Source organism: Theropithecus gelada, chromosome 2 (genome assembly GCF_003255815.1).
Source record: "Theropithecus gelada isolate Dixy chromosome 2, Tgel_1.0, whole genome shotgun sequence".
Classification (NCBI taxonomy): domain Eukaryota; kingdom Metazoa; phylum Chordata; class Mammalia; order Primates; family Cercopithecidae; genus Theropithecus; species Theropithecus gelada.
In genome coordinates, this window is record NC_037669.1 from 82649053 (window position 1) to 82665145 (window position 16093).

Genomic DNA, 16093 nt, shown 5'->3' on the forward strand with positions numbered 1-16093 from the left:
AACTGAAAAAAACTCAAAGTGGCAGTTATAAAGGAAATCCATCTCTCTTTTTCATTAGGGTAATAATTGAGTATTCTAATATTGATATAATGATATAGTAGCCACTCAGCAAATATGTATTGAGAATCTGTTATGTGCTAGCTACATGCTAGGTGCTAGAGATTTAAAAAAAAAAGAAAAAAGACACTGACTGCATGAGTGACAACAGGGGACTATGATATGATTGGTGGAAAGACAAAAACGTAAAATTTCTTTACTGGCAAAGCATAACAGAAACATACGGAGCTGGAGACATGAAAGAGGAAATCATGCAGCATGTTTTCAGATGGGATATAAGCTTCTCAAGTCCCTTAAAATTCACTTTGGGGGATAGAGACTGAAGATGTGAATTCAGCCTCTATGAATTTAGGAGATTTGGAAGAAACTCTTTTTAGCTTTTCCTGGTTTTGGTTTTGGTTTTCAAAATGCTCTTCTTCCTCCTTACCTGGCCACCCAACATTTCTGGAGAATTTGAATGTTGATCTTTCTTTTTACTAGGTATAATTACTGATACACAACAATCCCAAAACATTAATAAATATTTAATGTATAAATTGCCAAATGTATTTAATATTTTTGTGTATGTGTTTAGTATCCTCATTGTTCCTAGCCAGGCATACAGTCATTCACAACTGAGCCCACTGCTCTTGGCAATATGGCTTCTAGGAATTCCATCATTTCATCATGAATGTCACCAGTAACTACTAACTGCCAAATTCAAAGGATATTTTTTATTTTATTTATTTATTTTTTTGAAATGGAATCTCACTCTGTTTTCCAGCCTAAAGTGCAGTGGTGCAATCTTGGCTCACTGCAACCTCCATCTCCCGACTTCCAGTGATTCTCCTGCCTCAGCCTCCCGAGTAGCTGGGGTTACAGACATGTGCCACCACGCCTGGCTAATTTTTGTATTTTTAGTAGAGATGGGGTTTCACCATGTTGGCCAGGCTGACCTCGAGCTCCTGACCTCAGGTAATCAACCCATCTCAGCCTCCCAAAATGATGGGATTACAGGTGTGAGGCATCTTGCCTGGCCAAAAGATATTTTTTCTATACCTCTCTCTCGGACCTCCAACTGTCTTTTTTTTTTTTTTTTTTTTTTTTTGGGGGACAGTCTCCCTCTGTCAGCTAGGCTGGAGTGCAGTGGCGCGATCTTGGCTCACTGCTACCTCCGTCTCCTGGGTTGAAGTGATTCTCCTGCCTCAGACTCCTGAGTAGCTAAGATTACAGGCGCCTGCCACCACGCCCAGCTAATTTTTTTATTTTTAGTAGAGAAAGGGTTTCACCATGTTGGCCAGGCTGGTCTTGAACTCCTGACCTCCGGTGATCCACCTTGGCCTCCCAAAGTGCTGGGATTACAGGAGGAGCCCCCGTGCCCAGCCTCCACCTGTCTTTAAAAAAAAACTTTGATCAGTGGAACGGAATAGATGACCCATAAATAGACTCACACAAGTGTATATAGCCAGCTGATTTTTTCTTTTTTCTTTCTTTTTCTTTTTCTTTTTTTTTAGAGATGGGGGTCTCTCTTTGCTGCCCAGGCTAATCTTGAGCTCCTGGGCTCAAGTGATCCTTCTGCCTCAGCTTCCTGAGTAGCTGGAACTACAAGAGCATGCCACCATCCCCCCGATTTTTGACTAAGTTGCGAAAACCATTCGGTGGAGGAAGAATAGTCTTTTCAACGAATGGGGGAAAGCAATTGGATATCCATAAAATAAAAAAACCTCAGCCTAAACCTCCCACCTTGTACAAAAATTAACTAAAGTTGATCATAGGTGTAAATGTAAAACATAAAACTATAAAAAAATTAGAAAAAGGCATAGGAGAAACATAAACTATAAAACTTTTAGAAAAACCTAGCCTAGGGCAAAGAGTTTTTAGGTATGTCCTCAAAAGCACAATCCAGATTTTTTTTTTTTTTTTTTTTTTTTGTTTGTTTTTTTTTGAGACTCAGTCTCACCTTGTCACCCGGGCTGGAGGGCAATGGCGTGATCTCGGCTCACTGCAACCTCCACCTCCCCGGTTCAAGCGATTCTCCTGACTCAGCCTCCCACAGAAAATTTTTAAAAACTCAGTAAATTAGACTTCATCAAAATTAAAAGCTATTGCTCAGTGAAGGACCCTGTTAAGAGGATGAAAAAACAAGCTACACACTGGGAGAAAATATTCACAAATCGCCTATCCAACAAAGGACTTGTATCTAGAATATATAAGGAACTCTTTAAACTCAACAGTATGAAAGCAAAAAATCTGATTAGAAAATGGGTAAAAACGGCCAGGCGCAGTGACTTACGCCTGTAATCCAAGCACTTTGGGAGGCCGAGGAGGGCGATTCGAGACTAGCCTGGTCAACACGGTGAAACCCCGTCGCTACTAGGAATACAAAATTAGCTGGGTGTGGTGGCACACACCTGTAACCTCAGCTACTAGAGGGGCTGAGGCAGGTGGATCGCTTGAACTCGGGAGGCAGAGGTTGCAGTGAGCCGAGATTGCGCCACTGTACTCCAGTCTGGGCTACAAGAGCGAAACTCCGTCTCAAAAAAGGAAGGAAAATAAAATGGGTAAAAGAAAAATAGGGTGACGCTGTAGCCCGTCGGGAGGCCCCACAGAGCCGCCACAGCCTCCAGCTTTCCCCAACCAAATGTCTCCGCCATCGGCTCCGCGGCGCTACCACTGCAGACGTGGAAGACGGCGAGGAACCCTACGCTCTGACCTCTCAGTCCAGGAGCGCAGGCTCCAAGTCGGGGGGCGACAAGATGTTCTAGCTCAAGAAGTGGAACGCGGTGGCCGTGTGGAGCTGGGACGGGGAGTGCGTTACGTGCGCCATTTGCAGAGTCCAGGTGATGGATGCCTGTCTCAGATGTCAAGCTGAAAACAAACAAGAGGACTGTGTTGTGGTCGTGGGAGAATGTAATCATTCCTTCCGCAACTGCTGCATGTCCCTGTGGGTGAAACAGAGCAATCGCTGCCCTCTCTGCCAGCAGGACTGGGTGGCCCAAAGAATCAGCAGATGAGAGTGGTTAGAAGCCTTCTTAGTGAAGTTGTTCAGAGCCTGGTGGATCTTGTTATCAAGTGCCCTTGGAAGGCTAGAACACTCCAGGGGATTAATTCTTCAAATAGGAGTCGATGGATCTGTGGTCCTTTGGGACTCATCAAAGGCTTGGTTTAGCATTTTGCCAGCTTTATTTTCAGAAATTCTCAGCAATTAAGAATATGATTTATTAAAGATGATCCTTTCTACCTCTGTGGTATGTGTCACACACATAGCTTAGAAGTGCTATAAAAAAGGAGAGAACTCCAAATTGAATCACCTTTGTAATTTACCCATTTCTATACAACAGGTTGTGGAAGCAGTTTCATTCAGAGGAGAACTTTTTGCATGCTTATGGTTGATCTGTTAAAAAAAAGAATGTTATAGTAACAAATAAAGTGCCTTCTCCCAAAAAAAGAAAGATATGAACAGACATTTTGCCATAGAGGATATATGGATGGCAAATAAGCATGCAAAAGATGTTCAACATCATTAGCCGTTATGCTAATACAAATTAAAACCATGATTCATTTTCACTACATACCTGTTAGAATGGCTGAAATAAAAAACAGTGACAATTTCAGCTGACTTTTGACACCACTGACCATTTATTTCCTTTCTAACATTCCCTTGTATTTATTCATCTGGTTCTCTATTATTTCTCTGTTATCTCCATGGGTTCCTCTTCCTTGACTGGCTGTAGTCACTCGTCTCTTTCCTTGAACCTCCCTGGATGATTCTCTCCTTTTCTGATTTCAACTACCTTTCATATATTGATGACTCCTGGAGACTTTTTTGCACAAATACATCAGATTCAACGTGTCAAAAAAATAAGACCACAAGCTTCCTCCATAAGACTCTTTTTGCTCATTTTCTATTCTAGTTGTTATCACCATCTATCCGGTTACTCATGCTTAAAATACCTGAATCTGAACTTCTTTTTCCCCCTCCCCAACTACCTCCCTCCCATACACTTAGTCCCCAAGAGCTCTATATAGTTCTCAAAACAGTCATTTTCTTGTCCTAGCCTTAGCTTAAAGCTTCATCTCGTCTTGACCACAGTAGCCAACAGCAGCTTCTTTTCTTTTTTCTTTTCTTTTCTTTCTTTTTTTGAGACAGTCTTGCTCTGTCACCCAGACTGGAATGCAGTGGGGCAATCTAAGCTCACTGCAACTTCCACCTCCCGGGTTAAAGCAATTCTTGTGCCTCAGGCTCCCAAATAACTGGGATTACAGGCACTTGCCACCATGCCTGGCTAATTTTTTGTATTTTTAGTAGAGACAGGGTTTCACCATGTTGGCTAGGCTGGTCTCAAACTCCTGACCTCAAGTGATCCACCTGCTTCAGTTTCCCAAAGTGCTGGGATTACAGGTATGAGCCACCATGCCCGGCCAGGAATTGCTTCTTAATCAACTACTATGATATTGAGCACCAAAAATAGTTACTTAATGAATGATTGATGAATGAATAAATATAAAAACACATGTTCAGTAAAATATAACAACTGTTATAATAGAAGTGTGAAGAGACTACAGTGAGGGCATAATATAGAAAGTTTTAAAAAAATTTTTCTGTTTTTTGAGACAGTTTCTCACTTTGTCACCCAGGCTGGTGTGCAGGGGAGTGATCTTGGCTTACTGCAACACCTGCTTCCCAGGCTCAAGCGATCTTCTAGCCTCAGCCTCCTGAGGAACTGGGACTACAGGTGCGAGGCACCACGCTCAGCTAATTTTTATTTTTTATTTTTTTGTAGAGATGGGATTTCCCCATGTTGCCCAGACTGGTCTCTCACTCCTGAGCTGAAAGGGATCCACCTGCTTTGACCTCCCAAAGTGCTGAGATTACAGGCATGAGCCACCATGCTAGGCCAGGAAGTTTTCAGGAAAAATTTTGAAAGTACATCACTTGACTTAGATAGTGTTTTGCTAAGGAAGATTATATACTTTAATTCTAAGGGTCAAACATATTTTTATTTTAGGAGATGAAATGGTTTTAGAAAGGTATAAATTAAATATACGTAATTAGAATAATGAATTTAAATTTCATTTTTTCTTTCTTTTTTCTGCAACAAAAACCACATTCAATAAATTTCCTTTCACTATATAGTCATATAATAATTTTATTCAAGCTTAGTTTTCTATATAACATTTCAGTGCTTGACCCTGACCTGCTTTCTAGAACTGCTATAGGTTTGGGGTATTGAGAAAATATCATCTTTGTCTGTATAATTTATTTATTTGTGAGATACTTAACAAATATCCATGCATACTTGATCCTGTGCTAGATGCTGAAGATTGATGGACAAGATGGACATATAAGCCCTTATGAAGCTTATACTTTAATGAGGAAGACATATAATAATCAAATAAACAAAATTTTTTCTATTTTGTTTAATAAATAAAATTGTGGTAAGTACTCTGAAGAAAATACAGGGTAATATGGTCGATAGTGACTGGTGAGGGAGCGAGGCCATATTAGGCAGGTGGTTAGAGAGGGTATCCCTGAGGTGGTGACATTTATGGAAACCTGAATGGTAGGAAGGAGCCAGCCATGGAAAGACCTGGGGTTGAGAATTTCCCAACAGAGAGAACAGCTTAGTTTAAGTTACCTGAAGGAGAAAACAACTTGGTGTGTTCCAGGAACTGAAAGAAGGCCAGCTTGGCTAGAGCATGCTGATTGAACTCATGGGGAGGTATAAAATAAACTTGAAAAGGGGATCAGGAGCCAAATATGAGGGCCTTTTATAGGCTATGGTGAGGTGCTTGGATTTTACTCAGAGTGGCAATCAGAAGTCATTGGAGGATTCTACCCATGGGGATAACATAACTTGATTTACTTTTAATGATAAAAAGTCACTTTGACAATTATATAAAAAAGCCCACTTAGATTCTTTAGAAGATGGATTGTGGCTATGGCAAAAGTATAAAAGAAGAACCAGGTAGTTGTACAAGATAACAGTCTAGGTGAGAGAGAATAGTTTAGACTAGAGTGATAGCAATAGAGCTAGAGAGAAATTGTTAGACTCAGGATATATTTTGGATGTAAATGCGACAGGACTTTCAGATAGGGTGCATGTGGAGGGTGAGGAAAAGAGGAACCAAGGATGATTCTTAGGCTTTGGTCTGATTTTGCAGGGTAATTGGTGACACTTAGGACTATCACAAGACTTTTAAGATTAAGCAGTACATGGGCCAGGCATGGGGGCTCATGCCTGTAATCCCAGCACTTTGGGAGGCCGAGTCGAGTGGATCATGAAGCCAGGAGTTTGAGGCCAGCCTGACCAACATGGTGAAACCCCATCTCTAGTAAAAAGAAAAAAATTAGCTGGGCATGGTGGCCCACGCCTGTAATCCCAGCTACTCAGGACGCTGAGGCAGGAACATCGCTTGAACCCAGGAGGTGGAGGTTGCAGTGAGCCGAGATTGCGCCATTGCACTCTAGCCTGGGGAACAGAGGGAGACTCCATCTGAAAAAAAAAAAAAAAGATTAAGCAGTACATTAATGGAGTGGACATAGAAAATGTCTTTCTGTAAGAATTTTGGAGTGAGCAACTAATTGAAAAAAAATAAAAGTAAGAGACAAAAAATGTCCACCTAGGCTACACATTTAAAAAATCTTTTTATCTCAAATTAATTTTAGACATACAAAAGAGTTGCAGAAAAGAGTACAAAGAATTCCCCTGTATGCTTTATCTGTTCCCATAATGTTAACGTCTTTGCCTGTAACAATGATTACTGTGGTTGTTGCCAAATAGTAATTTTTCTATCATTTCTTTTACATTTTTTGTTGGAATTCTGTAGTAAGAAAGAACTTATAATTTTTTTCTTCATTTATTCATTCATTTAGATCAGTGTGGACTATAGATTTTGTTTTAACCATTAACTTATAATGTATTATTACTAATAATAATAATTATTTTTTAGAGATGGGGTTTTGCTCTGTTGCCCAGGCTGGAGAGCAGTGTTGTGATCATAGCTCACTGCAGCTTTGAACTCCTGGGCTCAAGCCATCCTTCCACCCCAGCCTCCTGAGTAGCTGGGATTACAGGCATGAGCCACAGGGCCTGGCTTTATTATTAATTTTGAAGTTCAATTGTTCCACCTTTGACCAGTGGGAGCCCTTAAAGTTGACTCTCATCTTTTTTTACATATCCCATCATTCTTTGAGCACGTCCTTACTTTCTGGCACAATAAGATGTTCCAGGATTATGCTATATATACTTTTTCTATTTTAGCCCTGTAATCAGTAATTTCTCCAGGGATTTTTGGCTCCTTTTGGTGGAGAATGGTATTTAAAAACCATGATATGTGTGTAAAATGTGCTCCTCGATACTGAGTGTCATTGCTTCCTGGCTTTCTCAGCAGAAGATCCAGAAAATAATTATTTCTCTCTCTCTCTCTCTCAAAACCCATGGATTCATACTGATACCTCCTATTCCAGTAACACCCCAGGGTTCATTGTAGCCTGTCCCCCTTTCTCTATGCATAGCTCCCTTCTCTGACAGTGAGGAATCTGGCTCTCATCCATTAGCCACAAGGTTTACTTATTTTGTTAAATCCTAGAGTATACATAAATAATTTCAAAATTGCTGACTCGTACTACTGTGAAAAACAAACCTGCTCACCATAATTTAATTTCATCTATAGTCTTTTGTACTTAGCATAAGGATATATGGTTAAAATATTGTGTTCAGTATTGGTTAGTTCTACACTCCTTTTCAGTAGGTAATTATGAATACATTTTCAGCTAGGTAATTATTAATAACTTGAAATTCAGGTAGGTTCAGTGGTTTGTTTGTTTTCATTTGGAGTTTCTTTTCTCCCTTATTTATGTTGATATTTTTTACTTATACTTTGAGCAGGTAAAACAACAGCAAGATTTAAAATCAGAACTATACCAAAAGTACACCTCAGAGAAGCATCTCCCATCCCTTCTACTCTATTCCCATGCCCCCATACTTTCTATCTATTCCAAGCTACTCTTTCATATAACCAATGTCATTAATTTTTGATTTATCCTTCCTGTGTTTAATTTTTTACAAATGAGCAGGTATGTTTTCTTATTTCCTTTTATCTTATACAAAATGCATCATACTGTAGATACTCTTGGATTTTGCTTTTTGTTTATTTGTTTGTTTTTCTTTTTTCTTTATTTTATTTTATTTTTTTTGAGACAGAGTCTTACTCTGTCACCCAGACTGGAGTGCAATGGCACAATCTCAGCTCACTGCAACCTCTGCCTCCCGGGTTCAAGCGATTCTCCTGCCTCAGGCTCCTGAGTAGCTGGGATTACAGGAGCCTGCCACCATGCCCAGCCAATTTTTGTATTTTTAGTAGAGACGGGGTTTCACCATGTGGGCCAGGCTGGTTTCAAACTCCTGATCTCAGGTGATCTGCCCACCTCAGTGTCCCAAAGTGCTGAGGTTACAGGTGTGAGCCACTGCGCCTGGCTGCATTTTGTTTTTAACTTAATAATGTATCCTGGAAATCGCTCCACATCAATTTTTAGAGATCTTTCTCATTTTTCACCATTAGCTGCACAGAACACGAATGTATGCATCAGCCACTCTTAAATGTTTCCAGTATTTTGCTGCAATGAATACCTTGTATATGTGTGTTTTCATACTGTTGGAGGTATCGTTTTAATTTCTCTAAGTGGGATTTCAATATGTAGTGTTGTTAGATATTGCAAAATTTCTCTCCAAAATGTGCTAGCAATTTATGAGAGTGTTTGCTTCCCCATAGTTTCACAAAAGAATGTGGGGGTCATATTTAAAAAAAATTTTGTCAGTCTGATATGTGACAGCTGGTATCTCAGGGTAGTTTAAATTTGCTTTCTGTAATTATGAGTAAGATTATACATTTTAAAATATGGTTTAAGTGCCATTTCAATTATATTTTTATTGTGAAATGTTGGTTTATATCTTCTGCCCATTTTTCTGTTGTAGTTTTGGTGTTATTTCCCCCTAAATGTTTACAAACTGTGATAAAATACACATAACATAAAATCATCTTAACCATTTTTAAGGGCACAGTTTAGTAGTATTTTCTTTTTTTTTAATTGTAATTTTTTAAATTTTAAGTTCCGGGATACATGTGCGGAATGTGCAGGTTTGTTACATGGGTATACGTGTGCTACGATGGTTTGCTGCACCTATTGACCCATCCTCTAGGTTCCCTCCCCTTGCCCTCCATCCCCCAATGGGCTCTGGTTTGTGTTGTTCCCCTCCCTGTGTCCATGTGTTCTCATTGTTCACCTCCCACTTATGAGTGAGAACATGTGGTGTTTGGTTTTCCGTTCCTGTTAGTTTGCTGAGGATGATGGCTTCCAGCTTCATCCATGTCCCTGCAAAGGACATGATCTCCTTCCTTTTTATGCCTGTGTAGTATTCTATGGTGTATATGTACCACTTTTTTTTTTTTTTTTTTTCGAGATGAAGTCTCGCTCTGTTGCTAGGCTGGAGTGCAGTGGGGTGATCTCGGCTCACTGCACTCTCCGCTTCCTGGGTTCAAGCAATTCTCTGCCTCAGCCTCCTGAGTAGCTGGGATTACAGGCGCTCACAACCACACCTGGCTAATTTTTTTGTATTTTTAGTAGAGATGAGGTTTCACCATCTTGGCCAGGCTGGTCTTGAACTCCTGACCTTGTGATCCACCTGCCTCGGCCTCCCAAAGTTCTGGGATTACAGACGTGAGCCACCGTGCCCAGCCATGTACCACATTTTCTTTATCCAGTCTATCATTGATGGGCATTTGGGTTGGTTCCATGACTTTGCTATTGTAAATAGTGCTGCAATAAACCTATGTGTGCATGTGTCTTTATAGTAGAATGATTTATATTTCTTTGGGTGTATTCCCAGTAATGGGATTGCTGGGTCAAATGGTATTTCTGGTTCTAGATCCTTGAGAAATCGCCATACTGTCTTCCACAATGGTTGAACTAATTTACATTCCCACCAACAGTGTAAAAGCGTTCCTATTTCTCCACAGCCTCGCCAGCATCTCTTGTCTCAAAAATATGGAATGCTTCACAAATTTGTGTTCATCCTTGCACAGGGGCCGTGCTAATCTTCTCTGTATCATTCCAATTTTAGTATATGTACTGCCAAAGCGAGCACAGTTTAGTAGTATTTTCACATTCTTGTGCAGCGAATCTCCAGAACATTTTCATCTTGCAAAACTGAAACTCTATGCTTCTTAAATAACAACTCCCCATTTCCTCTTCCCCGTAGCCCCTGGCAACTACTATTTTGTTTTCTGTTTCTATAAATTTAAATGCTTCATATAAGTGGAATTATGCAATACTTGTTTTCTTGTGATTGGCTTATTTCACTTAGCATAATGTCCTTAAGGTTCTCCCATCCCCTAAATTTTAAAGCATTGTTTACACTTTGTCTGAGATGTATGTTGCAAATATTTTCTGCCAAATTGTCAATTGTCTTTTGACATTTTAAATTGTTTTTGTTATGCAAATCTTTATGTTTTTATGTAGTAAAAATTAATCTATCACTTGTTTCCTTTTTTGTATCTAGTATTTGAATCATAGCTAGGAAGGTTTTTCCTATACTCAAATTATAAAAGACTTCAGCTACGTTTTTCTTCATGATCCTTGTATAGTTTCATTGTTTAAGTTAAATTCTGGAGTTTAGTCTTATGTATGATGGAAGGTATGAATTATTTTATCTTTTTCCAAATGGCTAACCAGTTGTTCCAAATAGTTATTAAAACCTTCATATTTTTCCCAGTGTTTTGAGATGCCATGTTTATCATGTGCTAAATTTTCTGATATACTGGTATATTTTTGGACTTTCTGTTGTTTTCCATTGGTCTGTCTATTCATACACCTGTGCTACACCACACTTTCTGGTATGTTCTAATGTCTCCTAGGGCTAGCCCTCCATTGCAGATTTTCTTTCTCAGGGTTTTCTTGGCTGTTCTTGCATGTTTATTTTTCCACATGAACTTTAGGATCAACTTATTTAATTCCATAAAAATGTATGTAGATATTTTTATTGGTATTGTGTTAAATTAATTTTGGGAAAACTGAAATTTTCATGACGCTAAAATGTCTTTACTAAGATCAAGTGTCTTTTCATTCATTCATGTCTATTTTTAGTCAGACTATTCATTCTTATGGGAGAATTTGTGAAATTATATTATACTGCTATTGTACTGGAATATAATCTCAAGAGAGCATGGGCTTTGTTTTGTTCAGCTACTATGTACTCAGCGTTTAGAACAATGTCTGAATATTTGTTGAATCGGTGGATATATTATAATAATAAGTTAGATAATAAGGAACAATAAGTTAAAGAATCTTTGTTTTGCCTTGAGAAAATGAAGACTCTGCTAAGAATATTAATTTGACAAGAATTCATCATAAATAAAGAAAAAGATAAAATGGTTTCTTTGTAGGATGTACTTTTGGATTAAACAGTTTTTATTCTGAAAATGTTATTTTTCAGAATATTTTTAATCTGAAAAAATGTTGTCTTAGGAAGACAGAGTTCAGGAGTTACACTGAAATGATACAACCATGCAGAACATTTAATTTTTTTCTTATGTTCTCAGTTCAACTACATTTATATGAAGCAATGTGTAGAAAGTAGTCCTATAGTACCTATTCAGCAGGAATGGCTGGATCACATGTTAAGGCTGATACCTGAGTCTTTAAAGGAAGGGAAAGAAAGAGAAGAACTCCTTGAAAGTCTCATAAATGAGGTGTCAAGTGACTTTGAAAACAGCATGAAGAGATATTTGGGTAAGTAGCATCTAACACACACCACGTTTCTTTCACCTTTGCCTCCCCCCAACCCCACTGAATCAAAAATAGAAATAAGCAAAATGAATAATGAACACTATATATTTAAACTATATCTATTTTTTTCTTTTCTTTGTCTTTTTTTCTTCAAGACACGATCTCTGTAGCCCAGGCTGAAGTGCAGTGGTGCTATTTCAGCTCACTGCAGCCTCCGCCTGCTGAGTTGAAGCGATTCCCCTACCTCAGCCTCCTGAGTACCAGGAACTTCAGGCACGCACCACTATGCCCAGCTGATTTTTTTATTTTTTGGTAGGGATGTGGTTTCACCATGTTGACCAAGCTGGTCTCGAACTCCCGGGCTGAAGCCATCCGCCCATCTCAGCCTCCCCAAGTGCTGGGATTACAGACTGAACCACTCAGGCCGGCCCAAAACTATTTGTATTTCTTAGATATGATTTTTATTTAACATTTTTATTTTGAGCCTATACTTAAGTCAAAATCCTTACAATTTAGGGGTACTTTTTATATTTTTTTTAATTAGCTAACATCTCTTTGACTTTTTACTTTATCTTTATGAGTTTAGCTATACTATTTATAGGTTTGCTAGAAAATACTAATGTGTTTTGGGAGATTTATTGGGGGTATAATCTGCTATTTTTTAGAATAAACTTTTTTCCTTTTTAAAAATTGACAAATAAAAATTGCATATAGTTATCATGTACAATACATTTTGAAATATGAAACATTGTGGAATAACTAAATTGAGCTAATTGACTGATGCATTTTTTTCCCCATATTTATCATTTTTTGTGTGTGGTGGGAACACAGAATCTACTTTGGACAATTTTCAAGGATACAATAAATTGTTACTAACTAGTCACTATGTTGTATAATTGCTTTCTTTCTTTTCTTTTCTTTCTTTTTTTTTTTTTTTTTTTTTTTTTGTGACGGAGTCTCACTCTGTTGCCCAGGCTAGAGTGCAGTGGTATAATCTCAGCTCAATGCAACCTCCACCTCCCAGGTTCAAGTGATTCTCCTGCCTCAGCCTCCCGAGTAGCTGGGACTACAGGTGCCTGCCACCATGCCCAGCTAATTTTTGTATTTTTAGTAGAGATGGGGTTTCACCATGTTGGTCAGACTGGTCTCGAACTCCTGACCTCAGGTGATCTGCCCTCCTTTGCCTCCCAAGGTGCTGGGATTACAGGCATGAGCCACCGTGCTCGGCCTCCATGTTATATAATCTCTTGAACTTGTTCTCTCCTATCTAACTGAAATTTTGTAGCCTGTGACTAACATTCCAGTCCCTGGTAGCCACCCTGAAATGCACTTTTTTTAAGTGGCCATGCTAGTGACTTTTGAGTAGATGGAATGCGAAAAACTGAGATCTTATTAAAGCTTTTATTTATCTGAACTCTCCTCTAAAGTAAGGCCAAAATAGTACCAATAACTTGATTTTGTTTCAAATAAAGGAGTTTTTTCTTACATTTCTTTTAATGCATAGTAAACTATACCATCCAAAATCAAAAGTTAGAAACTTCGATATTAATAGATTGTGCAGAGATTTTCAAGAAGCATTAATATATCCATGTATTTTAGTGCAGAGCGTTCTTGTGAAACCACCAGTTAAATGGCTTGAAGATGAAGGAGGTCCTTTACCTGAATCTCCTGTGTGAGTAAATAAGTTTACAAACAGTACTTCATCCAATTTTTGATATAGATTAAAAATAAACTGATCTTATATTCAAGTCTACAGTTGTGATACTCAAAGGTATTTTGAACACATCCAAAAAAAAAGGTACTCTTGTTTTTCCCCCAGAGGTACCCTCTCTACTATGCTTGTTTAGTTCTGCATACATAACTGGAGAGATCTTTATGAATGCATAGCTTAACTTAGCCTTGAGTAAGCTTTGGTGTATGCCAGACAGATTTCTCCAGCCCTTTTCTTTAGTCCTAAAGACTGTGTTCTTTCATTTTCGCCTGGGATACCTGAGCCAAAGCACAGTGGAAGTTAGCAGAGCTCTCAGATCTGGCCCATCAGTCTGCCTTACTCACAAATTATTTCTGTTCCCTCTGAAGATAATGCAGTTTTGAGTTCTTGATGTGTTTTTATTAAATGCATATATCTTAAGGTTCCCATTGCTGACCACAGTTCCCTCTTCTCAAGCCCCACTTTTCTCACTTCAATACTAATTTCATGTTATAAGCATTATTTCCTAAAGTTTAGGGTGTATTATAATCATGTTCGATATGGTGTTTTGCTTTTCCAGAGGCCTGGATTATTCTAATCCTTGGCGTTCTAGCTATGTGCAGGCAAGAAATCAAATATTCTCTAATTTGCACATTGTTCATCCAACTATGAAAATGTTACTGGACCTTGGTTATACAACATTTGCTGATACAGTTTTGTTGGACTTTACAGGAATTAGGTAAAATCCTGTATTTATTAATTAAATTTAAAATTTAAATGTCTCCTTGCTTGAGTCTATATTTTTGACTGTATAATTTTTAAAACAGATCCCTAAATCTTCAACACTTTTCTCTAGATTTCAGAGTTTTAAAAAATGTATCTTGTTTGTTTCAACAATTTGTGTGTGTGTGTGTGTGTGTTTTCTGTGATGGAGTCTTGCTCTGTCACCCAGGCTGGAGTGCAATGGTGTGATCTCGGCTCACTGCAACCTTTGCCTCCCTGGTTCAAGCAATTCTCCTGCCTCAGCCTCCCGAGTAACTGGGATTACAGGCACACACCACCACGCCCAGCTAATTTTTGTATTTTTAGTAGAGATGGGGTTTTACCACATTGGCCAGGTTGGTCTCGAACTCCTGACCTCGTGATCTGCCTGCCTCAGCCTCCCAAAGTGCTGGGATTGCAGGTATGAACCACCGTGCCCGGCCTAACAATTGTGTTTTAAGACCAATATGTATCATTTGCTTCAAATCATATTTCTTTTTCTCATAAATAGAGCTAAAGGTCCAATTGACTGTGAATCACTGAAAACTGATCTATCAATACAAACTAGAAAAGCAGAAGAGAAGATAATGAATACATGGTATCCAAAGGTTATAAATCTCTTTACTAAGAAGGAGGCACTAGAAGGTGTTAAACCCGAAAAATTGGATGCATTTTATAGCTGTGTTTCCACACTTATGTCAAATCAGGTAAATATACTTTATGTATATCAAATGATAATGTTATTAAAATTAGTTCAGTATTTTAAATAGAATTCTATGTAAATATAGTGCTAAGTAATTATTTTGAAATAAATTAAAATATTTCTACTGCAATTTTATTTAAATAATTTTAGCAGAAAAATACTGAGTTTCTGAAACTATCTAAAATGAAAGGAAATCTAGAAGTATATGTTAGTATTATGAGTAATTACTTGGCTCATGCCTAAAGGATATATAAATTAATTATAGCTTTATTTGGAGTATGTTAACAAAAGAATTATTCTAGTAACATATTTTTGAATTTATTAAATTTCAAGTTGGTTGATTCTCATTTTTTCTCAGTAAAATCTTGGTTTAAAATGTTATTGATCATTGTATAAGAGGTATACAGTGGAAAAAATTTTTAAAGTTATAGATAATCTTTAAATGACAAATAGGGAATTTTTAATTTTATGAAATTATATTTATGGCCTTCCCAAATTTTTACTATTGTAGATATACAATTCTAGAAAAATAGTTTTGAAGAAAAACTTGCCCTTTTGGTAAAGACCTCCAACAGTTCCATGAATTTTGTCTTGAATATTTAAAAGGATAATATACATATTTAATATCTAGTATGTAATGCTGTAACTAATATACATGGTTTCCTTTCTACCTTTACCCTCTTAAGAGGACTGTGATTATTTAATAAAAGAGATGAGGAATGTCTTGAAGATCATTCAGAACCATGTTTGTCTGCTGGGGTAAATTCCCAACAGTTGGTTCTCTATAAGAAAGCGTTATTCGTACTTTAGAAGCTCCTTGTGCACATTTCTAAGTTCCAGTGACTTTACTTTCACCCAGTAGTGTGCTAGAAATATGGCTCTCCAGAAAAGAAAATCACCCTTAGGCTGGGCATGGTGGCTCACACCTATAATACCAGCACTTTGGGAGGTCCAGGCAGGTGGATGACTTGAGCTCAGGAGTTCAAGACCAGCCTGGTCAACATGGCAAAACCTCCTTTCTACTAAAAATACAAAAATTAGCCACGCATGGTGGCATATGCTTGTAATCTCAGCCGCTCAGGAGGCTGAGGCACGAGAATAGTTTGAGACTGAG

The 16093-nt window shown here is 38.2% G+C and overlaps 1 protein-coding gene, 1 non-coding gene and 1 pseudogene across 2 annotated transcripts in view; 2 read left to right on the forward strand and 1 right to left on the reverse strand.

The window, feature by feature from the left end:
- Nucleotides 1–16093, forward strand: part of DNAH12 (dynein axonemal heavy chain 12) — a 234294-nt gene that overhangs the window by 21066 nt on the left and 197135 nt on the right. Inside the window, exons 5-8 of the mRNA XM_025377349.1 lie at nucleotides 11638–11827; nucleotides 13424–13496; nucleotides 14095–14253; nucleotides 14788–14983. Of these exons, the coding sequence (XP_025233134.1) occupies nucleotides 11638–11827; nucleotides 13424–13496; nucleotides 14095–14253; nucleotides 14788–14983 (618 nt within the window). The remainder of the gene's footprint in view (nucleotides 1–11637; nucleotides 11828–13423; nucleotides 13497–14094; nucleotides 14254–14787; nucleotides 14984–16093) is intronic.
- On the forward strand, nucleotides 2298–3050 carry LOC112618351 (annotated as a pseudogene).
- LOC112619801 lies at nucleotides 10079–10184 on the reverse strand. Its single transcript, XR_003118304.1, has one exon. It is a non-coding gene; the product is annotated as a U6 spliceosomal RNA (small nuclear RNA).